General features: G+C 42.0%; 1 protein-coding gene across 2 annotated transcripts in view; it reads right to left on the bottom strand.

Annotated features, from left to right (window-relative positions):
• Positions 1-15,000, bottom strand: part of LOC143287726 (zinc carboxypeptidase-like) — a 28,529-nt gene that overhangs the window by 12,881 nt on the left and 648 nt on the right. For both annotated transcript variants that reach the window (XR_013055991.1, XM_076595964.1), the window contains exons 2-9: positions 12,167-12,287; positions 11,612-11,687; positions 10,066-10,199; positions 7,896-8,010; positions 6,137-6,241; positions 5,027-5,131; positions 2,192-2,302; positions 1-14 (exon numbers count right to left, since the gene is read on the bottom strand). The exon at positions 1-14 is cut by the window's left edge and continues 77 nt beyond it. Coding sequence is in view for 1 of the 2 variants with exons in the window: in XM_076595964.1 (XP_076452079.1) it covers positions 1-14; positions 2,192-2,302; positions 5,027-5,131; positions 6,137-6,241; positions 7,896-8,010; positions 10,066-10,199; positions 11,612-11,687; positions 12,167-12,243 (737 nt within the window). In the remaining variant the exon portion in view is untranslated. The remainder of the gene's footprint in view (positions 15-2,191; positions 2,303-5,026; positions 5,132-6,136; positions 6,242-7,895; positions 8,011-10,065; positions 10,200-11,611; positions 11,688-12,166; positions 12,288-15,000) is intronic.

The following is a 15,000-nucleotide window of genomic DNA, read 5'->3' as shown; positions in this document are numbered from 1 at the left end:
CGCCACATCCGATCCTGAAATCAGCACAATTTGTCATCAACAAGCTCTCATCTCTCTGTCTGTTTCTATGTCTCTCTTTATATGTGTCTCTGCCTTTCTGCTCTTCTCCATCTATCTCTCTGTCTCTGTCTCTTTCTCTCCCCCTATCTGTCTATCTGTCTCTCTCTTGCTCTGTCTCTCATGATATATTTCTCGTTCTATTTCTTTCTTATAAACTTGTATCATTCGTTACATTCTGTTTTCCCTCCTTTTCTTTCTGTTTCAGTTGTGTGTGTGTGTGTGTGTGTGTGTGTGTGTGTGTGTGTGTGTGTGTGTGTGTGTGTGTGTGTGTGTGTGTGTGTGAAACTTTGACGATGCCATTTTCTTTGGAAATACTTTGTGTGCCAATACCAAATTTGGGTTGAACATGGTATGTAAAAAAATTTTAAAAAATCTTCACAGTCCTAATAATAAATGGTTGTAAATCTCCCGAATCAAGCCGTATTTCCAAACCATTAACGGTTTATTACGTTGAGATTCGTTCCGAAATCAAATAATTCTAAAAACCGCTTCCCACGGAGTTACTGAAAGGTAGGCTGTGTTTGAAGACGACATGACCTCGTTTTTCTTGTTCACAGTTTAAAGGAGAGAAATTCAAATTCTGGACAGAACACATACAGTGATAGTTACTACACCATCGACGTCGGTACTGCATATAAGTATTCTAAAGCGGACACTGAACTAACTGGAATGAACATAAAAGAAAAATTGAATTGATTGTTTCTTTCAGCCCGTTGTAGACAGGTTTGTGCAGATCTGCAGATCTACCAAGTGTCGCGGTGTGCTTGAAGCGATGGCAACGTCTCCTTTACCGCCCACTGAGTTAACAAAAGAATAAACGAGATATGATAAAACACACAAAAAACATGATTTAAACGCCGTTATTACGTCCACTATAATTACATCTATTTATCGCACAAAGAAGAAAACGTCAAGTGACGTCAGATGCGCCGCAGCATTGGGGATTAGTCTACTTGCTTCAGAACTGAGCATGCATGGTTCGATCCCGCTCGCATGCCTGTTTTGTTTTGTTTTGTTTTGTTTTGTTTTCCCAAGCTTATCATATATATCCCATTTAATACAGAGCACTTCTCAACGATTTTTCACATCTCTTTTTTTCTTCTTCTCGTGTTTCCTTTACTGGATAAAGCGCGAAGCATAAGTTAGTCTTGAAGTCTTTGCCTCTTGTTATTTTCACTTTTTTTTTTTTTTTCTTTTTTTGTATCTACTTATTAATTCATTAACGTAATCGAGGTGGTGAAGGGGCGGTTAAGAGTATGATTTGTAACGTTGGAAGATACCCGTAATGTGGTCGTTATATGACAAAACAATAAAATGTCGACGCCATGATACAGCAAATGATGATATCCAACAATACAGTTTACATGTTAATCCCTGCAGGCCTTCATGCAGTCCAGAACGTCAGAACAATGACGGACACCTCCAGTGATGCTACGAAACCAACGCGTGCATTATTGTATTGTGTTCTATTGTACTGCATCGTATTGCATCATCGTCCTTTGCCTGGCATTGATTTGCCTTCCATTGCTTTGCCTTGGCTTATTTTGTATTGTGTTGTATTGTATTGTATTATATCTTACTGAATTTCATTGTATTACATTGCATTGCATTGCATTCCTTTGTATCGGATCGCATTGGTTTGGTATGCTATGCTATGCTATGGCTTTATGTTGTATATTGTTGTACTGTACTGTACTGTACTGTACTGTACTGCATCGCGTCGCATCGCATCGCATCGTATTGGGTCGGGTCGTATTGCATCACATCGAATTCCATTGCAATGCATTGCAACGTATTGTATGGTATGGTATGGTATCGTATTGTATCGTATCGTATTGTATCGGATCGGATCGTATCGTATCGTATCGTATCGTATCGTATCGTATCGTATCGTATCGTATCGTATTGTATTGTATTGTATTGTATTGCATTGTATCGCATCGTGTTGCATTGTATTGTGTTGTATCGTATCGTATCGTATCGTGTTGCATTGTATTGTGTTGTATCAGCATGTATCGTGTTGCATTGTATTGTCTTGTATTGCATTGCGTTGTATTGTATTGTATCGTATCGTGTTGTACTGCATTGTATCGTGTTGCATTGTATTGTGCCGAGTGACAGGAGGACTTACATAGTTCCAGGTGTACTCATAGCCATCAGGGTTGACGACAGGGATGATGACCCAAGTGTACTTTGTCAGCGCTTCCGTGATGATCGGGTCGACGTTGTACATTTTCAGCATCTGTACCACAATACACGAACGTGTCACACACAGACACACACACACACACACACACACACACACACACACACACACCACACACACACACACACACACGCACGCACACACACATATGCACGCGCACGTAAGCGCACAATCATTCGTAAAAGAAATGAATTGACAAACCAACCATTACATGGGAGAGAGAGACAGACAGACAGATAGACAGACAGACACAGACAGACAGACAGACACAGACAGTCAGCCAGACAGACAGAGAGAGAGAGAGAGAGAGAGAGAGAGAGAGAGAGAGATCAGTTCAGTAACTAAGGGAGGAATCACTGAATTCGGACAAATCCATATACGCTACACGACATCTTCATATCTTTCAAATCGTCAACTCAAGGTTAAATAAAATATAGCACCTCTAAAGTCATTCCTCTTGTGTTTGGAGTTCCTCAGGGATCAATCTTAGGGCCTATCTTGTTCACTTTGTACACTCAGCCTTTGTCTGACATCTTAAAAGGCACTCATTTGGTTACCATGAATATGCAGATGACACAGAATTACAAAAAGCCGCTCCACCATCTGATTTTAAATCAGTCATTACTGAATTGGAAGCTTGTGTAACTGATGTAAGAACATGGATGGACAAAAACAAGCTAAAGCTCAATGAAGACAAAACTGAACTCTTAGCCGTTGGAGACCTAACTCGTTTTAAGGCAGCAGAAAAGGACCCAGTTACGTTTGGCCCTTTTTCAGTAGCATATCAAACATCAGCCAAATACCTGGGTGTATATATCGGTCAAACCTTGACTATGAACGACCAAATTTCATTCTTGTGTCGCTCATGTAATTTTCATCTCCGAAGAAAAATATGACTCAGTTGGTTTCCTCTTTTCTCCTGTCCAGACTCGATTACTGCAATTCCACTCTTGCAGGTTTACCATCTTCCTCCATCAACAGATTACAGAAAATTCAGAACAATGCTGCACGACTGGTTCTCGCCAAAAAGAAATCTGATCATGTTACACCTCTGCTGAATCGGTTACACTGGCTTCCAATTGAGTCCAGCATTCACTGTAAGTTAGCAACACTCGCCTTCAAACATTTTGACAAGTCTCTTCCATTGTATCTCTCCTTTGTATTGGAAACATACGAACCGCACAGAATATTAAGATTCAGTTCTGAAAAGCTGCTTAAAGTTCCAAGGACTAATCTGAAATGCGCTGGAAATAGGTCTTTCAGAGCTCAGGTTCCCCAAGTGTGGAACTCTGTACCTTCATCTCTTAGGAATGCCTCTGATCTACATTTCCTTTAAGTCAGATCTGAAAACTTACCTTTTCCGTAAGCATTTTTGTTCTGGGCGAAACGGTTAAACCAAGGTATGCCTGTTAACAAGTATCTTTGTACTAGTATTTTTTGTAGTCCTGTTTTAATGCATCGTGTATTTGATTTAGTTTTGGTCTTAGATGCGATGGCATTTTTTCTATCTGGTTATTTTTTATGGGAGTGTGTGTTTGTGTGTGTGATTGTGTGTGTGTGTGTGTGTGTGTGTGTGTGTGTGTGTGGGCGCGCGTGTGTGTGTGTGTGGGCGCGCGCGCGCGTGCGTGCGTGCATGTGTTTGTGAGGGTACAGTGCTCTGGTACGCGTGTGTAAGTGTGTAGGCATGTTAGTATGTCCGAACAGAATTCTATGTTAAAAAATAAGAAATATCTTAATGCTCATGCAATTTTGTTTTTAGTGCAATTACTATTTAATGTCAGCGTGTGTGTGTGTGTGTGTGTGTGTGTGTGTGTGTGTGTGTGTGTGTGTGTGTGTGTGTGTGTGTGTGTGTGTGTGTGTGTGTGTGAGTGTGTGTGTGTGTGTGTGTGTGTGTGTGTGTCTGCAAGGGAGGGACACACACACACACATATATATATATATATATATATATATATATATATATATATATATATATATATATATATATATATATGTGTGTGTGTGTGTGTGTGTGTGTGTGTGTGTGTGTGTGTGTGTGTGTGGCATTACTCCAACGCCGTTCATCTCGAGTCCTCCACGATACAAGCCACACCCGAGCTCGTCTGTCGCGTCAGCAGAGCTATCAGCGTTAGCTCGCCAGGAAGCCACACACCAGAGGAGACCCCGCATTGCTACTGATTCACTTCGGCGGTATTCAGTAGTGCCTTTGTTTCAACGTACCTAGAACTTCACTTTCTCACTGACGTCTATTTTTGTTTTGTCGCGGAGCCAGATTAATTGAGTCCCCCCTGACACCCCCGCCCCCCCCCCCCCCCCCCCCCCCCCCCCCGACCCTCCTCCCACCACCCCGCCCTTCCAACTGCAGACCGCCACCACGTCCCTTCAACGACAGTCCTGTTTCTTAAAGATATCATCAGCAGTACCAGTAGCAATCAACGATTTCAATCAATAGTACCCACTCATTCCTGACGGTATAAATCAGAAGCTCATATTCCGAATCAGTAATATCAATGAATAATACCCATTCCGGTAATTTGAATGAATCATCATCATCGTGTTCATAATTCATCATCATATCATTCAGTCATCATTCAGGTAATAAGGTAGTGCCAAAATGATATTCACAACCATCCGTTAATGTCAATCAATAGTACCAACAATAACCATCCGGTACTGTCAAGTAACAGTATTCCTACAACCCGGTACTCTGAATGAGTAATATCCATATCATCTGGTAATGTCAGTCAGTGGTATCCATACCTTGTCCATGGTGTAAAGCAGAGAAGCAGTCGCAATCCATTCACGCGAATGTGCAAGTCCCTCGATGAAAATGACATCTTTGTCGGTGGCAGACTGTGTGCCGATCTGTGGGAACACACACACAGACACACACACACACACACACACACACACACACACACACACACACACACACACACACACACACACACACACACACACACACACACACACACACACACGTGCGCACACACATACAAACGACCATCATACGTTTACAGTAAAAAATAAAAATTAAAAAAAAAAGAAAAGAAAGAAAAGAAAAGTTATATACCAACATATCATTTGCTCGCGCGCGCGCGCGCGCGCACACACACACACACACACACACACACACACACACACACACACACATGGGCACATACACACACGAACGCATGCACCCGCACACACACCCTCTAACCCCTACCCTCACCCCACATACACACATACATACATACATACATACATACATACATACATACATACATACATACATTCATGTCTGACTATCACCATCAGAGGAAGCAGCTGCTGTCCAGACTATCTCGGTTAGAATGTCATTATAGTAGAGAGTGTCTTGCCCATGTTACACCCTCACTCTCTCGGCCAAAAGGGTTCTAGGACAGTCGGCGTTGGGATGGTTCCCATAGGCCAACTAGCCCCCCAAGGCTACAGCGCTAAGAGCCAGTTCAATCTTGCCTCCTAGTTTCAGTCCTTCAATTCAGTTTCCCTTTCAGTAGCTCAAGGAGGCGTCACTGTGTTCGGACAAACCCATATACGCTACACCACATCTGCCAAGCAGATACCTGACCAGCAGTGTAACCCAACACGCTTAGTCAGGCCTTGAGAGAGAAAAAAAAAGGTGAATAAATAATAGATAAGCTTACATAAATGAATAAATAATAATTTATTAAGAGTCCTTCAAAAAAAGACTAAACTGTAAACCAAAAATGACTTTCCATTGCAATGGACAAACCATTGATCAAACAGCTCTCACTTTGCATAGATACATACATACATACATACATACATACATACATGCTGATAGACGTTGTCTACTTATTTGTAACATGTAAAAATCGTGTTCACCTCAATGTAGTATACAGTTCGCCCTTCGTGAGTCTCGTGGTCCATCCATTTCATCACTGCCAGGTTCGGGTAGCGGGCAGCAAACTCATACATGAGCTCATTGACCTGGAACACAGACGTGTATGTCAGCCAGTGTTGGAGACACGAAAACAGAAACTTCGTCTTTCCAAAACGCAAATGAATAAGTGAGAGATGTGCAGATATGGATGTTTTATTCGGTTATATACACCTGGCCCCTCTTTGAAGAGGTGGTCTAAACACAATTACTAGCATTTCTCATTCACAAATAAGCATTCGATCATTAAGCTACATATTGTTCTTCTCATTTTGAAAACAAACTTTATAAAAGTAAATTGCCAGTTGCTTTTAGCAACGAATTCCTTAGTGGGTGATATCAAACTAGACAACCTGGACGGTTGCCTATAAAAGTTAGAATGAATTCACTGGTTTCTCAATTTATTTAACACAGGACAGCAAAATGCAAAGCGAAGGTCAAAGGTCAAAGAAGGTCATTGTCATCATGCTGTCTATAACGACAGTGATGTACAGACAGGTTAGAAATTCCAAATCTAAACCATGTCATGTTTATCAATGATCGCAGATAAATAAACAAGAATCGTGTGAGTCAAATCACCTTGTCTGTACAAACCAAACGGAGCACTGTCTTGAATATTATATTACTATTCTTGACAACGGCGGTCAGTTAGCCTCGAACGAAGCATGCAAACAAATCCGTGTAAATTCCCTGCTTCCTAATTCAGTCATACATATGAAAATCCCATTGCATGTAGTTTTACCCTATTCATTTACACACAGTTATCTCCAAATCATGGAGAAGGAGAGAGAGAGAGAGGCAGAGACAGACAGACATATAGACAGACAGTTGACAGACAGATACCAGGGATAGACAGAGACAGAGAGACAAATAGGCAGAGACAGAGACAAACAGACAAATATACACTAATTATGATAGTCAGTCATGTCCGACTATGACCATCAGAACAGCAGTAGAGGAAACTGCTGTCCCAACTATCTGGGCTATAATTTGATTACAGTGGAGAGTGTCTTGCCTAAGTTGCATTCCTACTCTCTCGGTCAAGATGGTTTTAGGACAGTCGGCATTAGGATGGGTCCCAAAGGCTAACTAGCCCCCAAGGCTGCAGCACTAAGATCCAGTGCGATCTTGCCTCCCAGTTTGAGAGTCATTGCTCTTCACAGAAGACTAAGCTGTAAATGACGTCCCATTCAAATGGAGAAACCATTGATAATACAGCTCTCACTTTGCTGTTGGCCCAAATGTAAGCTTATATCAAACTGTGATAAAAGCTGAGCGTTGGGCCGTTACAAACATATACAGCGATAGAGAAATAGGCATACAGACAGACAAAAATTAAACTACTGATGATATCGGTTAAAATGAAGGTCCCAGAGAAATCTGTTGTGACAAGAAAAAAAAGAAAGAAATACAATACAAAATGAAGGTCCCACGGACTTCTAATGCCATAGGAGGACGAGGCACAGTCCTCTTCTTCCGTCATCCAAAGTCAGGTACCCGTTCACACCTGAGTGGAGTGAGGAAAATCGGACGACAGTGCCTTTTGCAAGAACACAAGGCCATAGTGTAGCGGTATCCTCAAACCCTGATCACTGGTGAACACTGCATCATAAGTCCAGTGCCTGACCCATTCTGCCATTGTGGCTCAGTAACACAGGAGTAAGTTTCTATTTTTAATTTTTTTTTTTAAAGACTAGAACGCACCTCCACCAGACGTCGGTAATAATTATGTTCAAACAAAACATCCCCGTTTCTTTGCACCGAGTCATGATGTTTACGTTGGTTGGCCTGAGACTCCCTCATTTCAGCATCGATGTCTCTGGAAATAAAAACAAAGAAAGAAAGTAAAGAACAATAATTATCTATACTTGGCTCGACATACCACTGCGACATATGCATGAAAGCAGTTGATGTTAACAGAACAACTGGAAGCATCAGTAACAGAGAAAGGGTGGCTAAAAACATTGGTCAACAATAGTTACATTCTGCAAGAAAGGCAAGATAACGCATGATCCATTCACAGATGTGTGAGGCATAGACTTGTAGCAAGGCCAGAACAGCAAAACTGGTGCTCACTGGTGGTCAGCACCTGTAGTACTCCACACTTCAGTCGCGGTCCGTCAGGAGTGCTTACTCTCTCCCACTGTAGTTAACATCTTCCAGGAAGAAATAATGAATGAAGCCCTTGAAAATCACGCTGGAACTATAAACATTGGAGGAAGGTCCATTACTGACCTCAGCTTTGCAGATGACATCACCGGCTTGGCAAGAACTTGCCATTTTGGAAAAAAATAAACAACAACCTTGATGAGGCCTCAACAAAAAATGAGATGGAGAGAAGTCTGAGAAAACCAATCTGATGTCCAATAGCAAACACCCGCCACAGCTGACATAAAGGTTCACGGACAGATAATAAAATTTGAGACTGTCCTGCATTTCAAATATCTGGGTGCCATAATCAGTGATGAGGGCTCCAAACTAGAGAATCTTGCAAGAGCTGCTCAAACAACTGTGGTACTGGCACGACTGAAGCACAACAGAATCACCATCAGTCACAAGGTCAGACTCATGCCTGCATTGGTACTTTTCATATTTTTGTGTGCTTGCGAGACATGGAATCTCACGGCAAAACTGCAGAAGAAAATCCAAGCTGTGGAAATGAGATGCTATCGAAAGCTCTTGGGCATATCGTATCTTGAACACAACACCATCGAGCAACTTTACCAGACCATCACTCAACATATAGGGCCACACGACGACATACTGACCATCGTGAAGAAAAGTAAACTGAAATGGTATGATCATACCACAAGATCAAACGGCCTTGCCAAAGTCACCCTCCAAAGAACGGTAGAGGGGAAGAGAAGAAGAGGCAGACAAAGGAAAAAATGGTCTGACAACACTGAAGAGTGGACAGGGCTGACATTTGCTGAGACACAATCACTCACACATGATCGTCCAGAATGGAAAAGGCCAGTGCGTGGGTCAACATCGCGGTGCCCCGACGGTTCTCCACGCAGACGAAAGGACCAAGCAAGTAAACAAGCAAGCAGTACTGTGATCGTGGTTCCTGGGATGGAGTGAGCCAAGCAGAACATGACATGATTCTGTTTTCTGGGTTTCGAATACAAGAAATAAAACGAGAATCGTACCTCAAAAAGAACGAAAGGTAAAGGTAAATTACAGAGAAAATAAAAAAAATGGTATCGTCCAATATCATCGGTAGTTGAGCACACGTTGAATAAGATATAGATTCAAATAGAATAACTAACTCACCAGCTAACTAAATAAAAACGCTAGCCACTGTGGCCTTTCATGCCATGCTCTCATGGTGTTATCAGTCTCGATTCCCCTCCACTTCCGTGCTAAGGGTGAGTCCCATTAAGGTCTTCGGTGTCGAAAGATTCATGGGGGACTCTCGCTGGATGGACGTCATGGCAGTCTTCACTCTGAAGGAGAGTTTCACTCAGTCTGGCACGCGACTAAATCAGTATTGTCGTCAGTTGAGGTCTTAGTGTAGGGTGTCCCGCGTACGTTAAATCGGAACAGGCAGTGCATGGTCTCCTCTGGTGTGTGGCCACCTACCGACCTAAAATCGATGGTTCTCTGTTGACGGACGACGCTGGGACTGAGACAAATGAATCCGAACATGGTTGTGTATGGGGAACCCGGAATGAATGGCGTGGAAATAATGCCACCGAAAACGGTGCAGATGGTGGAACAGCAAAAGATGAATAAATGAATGAATAAATAAATGAGCAGTTACGTAATATAGTTAATGTATTGATTTACACACACACACACACACACACACACACACACACACACACACACACACACACACACACACACACACACACACACACACACTCACGCCTGCAGGTCTGATGACTGCACTTTGACAGTGATGCCGGCTTCCTTCAAGGCGTCCATCAACTTCCCCTTCTCTTCAGGGGACACCACCATGTCTGTGCTGATTACCAGGGAGGGTTCGCTCAGGAACATCACCTGTAGGCATGACACATCATATCGGTTACAGTTCCACATGCAATAAGGAGTAGTAACTCATACACAAGGCACACAACATCAAGTGAATACTGTTATTGCAACCGATTCAGCTGGCACACAGGTAAATAACAGGTACACTGGAACAAACCCAGTTACTTCCTCAAAAAAGGAAACTCCGAGCTTGTCCTTATGCCGATCATTTGATAATAGCACACAGCAGCAATGCTTTTTTGTTCAAGGCTGGTATAGCCTTTTAATCCTGACTATGCTAAACAGAATGTACGGACAATGCATGTCAAATGATCGGTATAAGGGGAAATATCTGGGTTTGTTCTAATGTACCTTTTATTTACATGCGTGCTACCTGAGTATACAGCAAAAGCAGTATTGACTTGAAGTTGTGTACCTTGTGTATGGAGATGGTTACCAATATGTTTTGCTTGTTAATCATTTACTCTCCTAACCTCATTATTCTTCCATGTTGAGTGAGTTTCAGTTTCAAGAAAGTATCGAATGAAGAGTCGCTAGAGGCAGCTGTCTGTCCGCTCTTGTCAGATAGGAAGCCTTTTGTGCAGATGGATTCGTGTGTATTTGTACATCTATTAGTGTTCCGTCTCTGACCGAATATAGAATATATATAAACAACAAGAATAAGAAGAAAGATGAAGGGGAGAAGAAGAAAAAGAAGAAAAAGAAGATGATATCCAAAGAGGTGAACGAAAAAAACCCCACAAGGAATGGCTGACGATAGGGTAGAAGGATGAGGAAGGAGAGGAGAAGAAGATTGATTGATCGAATCTTTAATGGGTAAAGAATTAGGCACAAGAAAGGCCTTTTTACAATTCTACCCATTTGACGACACAAAATATGAAAATAAAGAACGACACAAAACATAAAAATAAAGAAATGAATTGAAATAAAATAAAATAATAAGAACAACGAATAAGAATATAAACTGAAATAGTCTATTAAAGGTAACAAAGCGATGAAAACTGGAACAATTGGTACATTACATGTACGTACGTACGTACGTACGTACACACACACACACACACACACACACACACACACACACACACACACACACACACACACACACACACACACACACACACACACACACACACACACACACACACACACACACACACAAGAAGAAGAAGAGGTGAATGGTGACAGGACGAAGACAAGAAACGCCTGAAGATAGTGTCGGAGAGGAAGAACCACCACCACCACCACCATCATCAAATCATGCCCATAATCTCAATAATCACCTCACCATTGTCGTCATCGTCGTTGTCGTTATTGCCGTCGTCATCATCATCATCATCATTATTATTGTCATCATCATCATCATCATCTCGCCATTCACCATCACCTGTGTTGTGAATAAAGAAAGGGAGGGAACTAACTTCCTGTGAGTCCTTCAGGTGCCGGAGAACAGACAGATGTTCCTTAGTGGCCGCTTCCGCCGACAGCACGTGGTAGCTGCATGCATGCACACACACACACACACACACACACACACACACACACACACACACACACACACACACACACACACACACACACACACATGGGTACCAGTAGTAGTGGTAGTGGTAGTAATACTGATAATAGCAGTAGTAGTGGCAGCAGCAGCAGCCGTAGTTGTAAATGAAGACCATCGCTGTCTCTGTCACACACACACACACACACACACACACACACACACACACACACACACACACACACACATGGGTAGTAGTAGTAGTAGTAGCAACAGCAGCCGTAGCTGTAAATGAAGACTGTCTATCTGTCTCTGTCTCTCTTTGTCTCTGTCTGTGTATGTATCTGGCTCTATCTATCTGTCTCTCTGTGTGTCTGTCTGTCTGTATGTCTATGTGTCTGTCCGTCTTTCTGTCTCTCTTGTTCTCTGTCTGTCTGTCTGTCTCTCTCTCTCTCTCTCTGACCTTTCATCAACTTACCCACGATAACTTTTCTTCACCTCTTCACCAACTGCATTGCCGACAAGCAGCAGACAGGCAAGGGCGAAAACCCTCATCTTTACGTCTGTGCGATGGTTTTCTCCCTTTGATCCACGACCTCCTTTGTTGAAAATAAATGAATAAATATGCAGAAATATGCAGATAAGAAAATGAAAAAAAAAATCGATTTCATTCGATTGAGCGCGCGCGTACACACACACACACACACACACACACACACACGCACACACACACGCCCACACACACGCACGCCCACACACACACACACACACACACACACACACACACACACACACACACACACGCCCATCTTACAGATTCATTTTTATAGCATATGATATGCGAATAATTAGCTGCTGACATAACGGTGTAGGAGATAATTGTACTGCTAGATGAAACTTGACTTTTGACTTTTGAAGCTACATATGTGTTTCCTCTTTTTATCTTTGTCTCATCTATTTGCGAGTTTTCAGAAATAAAATTGAATGTGGGTATGTGTGGAGCAACGGAATATTAGAACGTGCGGGTGCGCGCGCGCACACACACACACACACACACACACACACACACACACACACACACACACACACACACATATATATATATATATATATATATAGATAGATAGATAGATAGATAGATAGATAGAAATATATATATATATGTGTGTGTTTGTGTTTGTGTGTTTGTGTGTGTCGAGGCTCGTGTACGTTTCTATGTATTTGTTTGTGCTTTCATATCTGTGAAACTGCATGCTTGTGCATATCTGTTGTGCATGTGTGTGTGTGTGTGTGTGTGTGTGTGTGTGTGTGTGTGTGTGTGTGTGTGTGTGTGTGTGTGGATGTGGATCTGCATATTTTACACTTGTTTGCTTATTTGTTTTTTCATCATCATTATTGTCTTTTTTTCTGTTGTTATTATTATTATCATTAGTAGTAGTAGTGTCATTTTTCCCCCCAAGGCCTGGCAAAGCGCGTTGGGTTACGCTGCTGGTCAGGCATCTGTGGTGTAGCGTATATGGATTTGTCCGAACGCAGTGACGCCTCCTTGAGCTACTGATACTGATTTTAAGATAAAAGCTGACACAGTAACGATTTAACTTTCCAATAATTATTAATCTAATAGATGAGAGAAGAAAAAAACAGAACAGAATAAAACACTTGGACACAAACGTCCATGAGATGGACTGTAAAGAAAACATGATGCTGAACGGATGCCTTTCGAGTGCAGAGACAATGAAAAAAAGAACAAGAACAGGAACGTCCCAGCAATTTCGTTGGGTTTGTTTGTTTGTTTGTTTGTTTTCTGTGCTTCAGAAGTTTGGGACAGTTTGCTTTCTATATTTCAATGATAATGGATGATGATGAGGATGAGGATGAAGACTCTGCTATAGGGTTCTATATATATATATATAGGTTTGGGACAACTTGATAAGGCTATACTCTCAGAATAGTACGTCTCGGTATTAACCAGGCCAAATGCTTTACGCCACTAAAAGTGTTAGTCAGGAAACTGAGGCAACACTCTCAAAGTTTCAGTTTTCAGTTTCAGTAGCTCAAGGAGGCGTCACTGCGTTCGGTCAAATCCATATACGCTACACCACATCTGCCAAGCAGATGCCTGACCAGCAGCGTAACCCAACGCGCTGAGTCAGGCCTTGAGAAAAAAGAAAGAAAAAAAGGTGAATGAATAATAGATAAGCTTACATAAATAAATAAATTTATAGATAAATAAATAAATAAATAAATAAATAAATAATAATTATGATATAAAAAAAGACGCATCGTAACTCATCCCTGCCACTGCCCTGACTCACCACTGCCACTATCCTGACTTATGCATGCCACTACCCCACAGTCCCAGAGTCAAGAGAAAAGAAGGAGAAGACTTGTTCAACGACTTCCTGGGCTCACATCTTCCCGTTTATGCCTTGTGGAGTGATGGCCTAGAGGTAACGCATCCGTATAGGAAGCGAGAGAATCTGAGCGCACTGGTTCGAATCCCGGCACAGTCGCCAGTATTTCTCCCCCTCCACTAGACCTTGAGCGGTTGTCTGGGCGCTAGTCATTCAGATGAAACGATAAACCGAGGTCCCGTGTGCAGCATGCATTTAGCGCACGTAAAATAACCCATGGCAACAAAAAGGTTGTCCCTTTTAAATTCTGTACATCCATTTCGATAGGAAAACAAAGTAAAAAATTCAGACAGGAAAAAATAAACCCCAAAATGGGTGGCACTCTCAGTGTAGCGACGCGCTCTCCCTGGGGAGAGCAGTCCGAATTTCACACAGAGATATCTGTTGTGACAACAACAAAAAAAAAAAATTATACAATACAATACAATACGATACAATACAAAACAATACAATACGATACAATACAATGAAATACAATACAATGCAATACAATGCAATGCAATACAATACAATGCAATGCAATGCAATACAATACAATGCAATGCAATACAATACAATGCAATGCAATGCAATACAATACAACAGCACATTCAACTCTGTGTAGGATCCGGCCACAGGCGAAAGATTGGAAACAGCATTCTCGTTTTCTGCAGGGTTGTTTCGCACTGATCTTACAGCTTGTGGCCGAACGTGTGGGGAGTTCAGTTCCGTGACAGAACAGAGCAGAACTGCTCGGATGTGCTGCTAAAATCCACAGTGCAGAAATTGCTGTTGGTGTTTCTGATAATATGTGACATGCAGTCTTAAAGTAACACGTCGTACGGTTGAGAGGGTGTCTGAGTTTTTGCTCCAATTTTACCTTTTGTTTGCCTGTGTGCTGGCTGAATCGGTGGCGTAG

This window comes from Babylonia areolata, chromosome 11, assembly GCF_041734735.1.
Source record: "Babylonia areolata isolate BAREFJ2019XMU chromosome 11, ASM4173473v1, whole genome shotgun sequence".
Taxonomy (NCBI): Eukaryota; Metazoa; Mollusca; class Gastropoda; order Neogastropoda; family Buccinidae; genus Babylonia; species Babylonia areolata.
The sequence above is the reverse complement of the archived record's forward strand: the minus strand, read 5'-3'. Positions and strand labels throughout refer to the sequence as shown.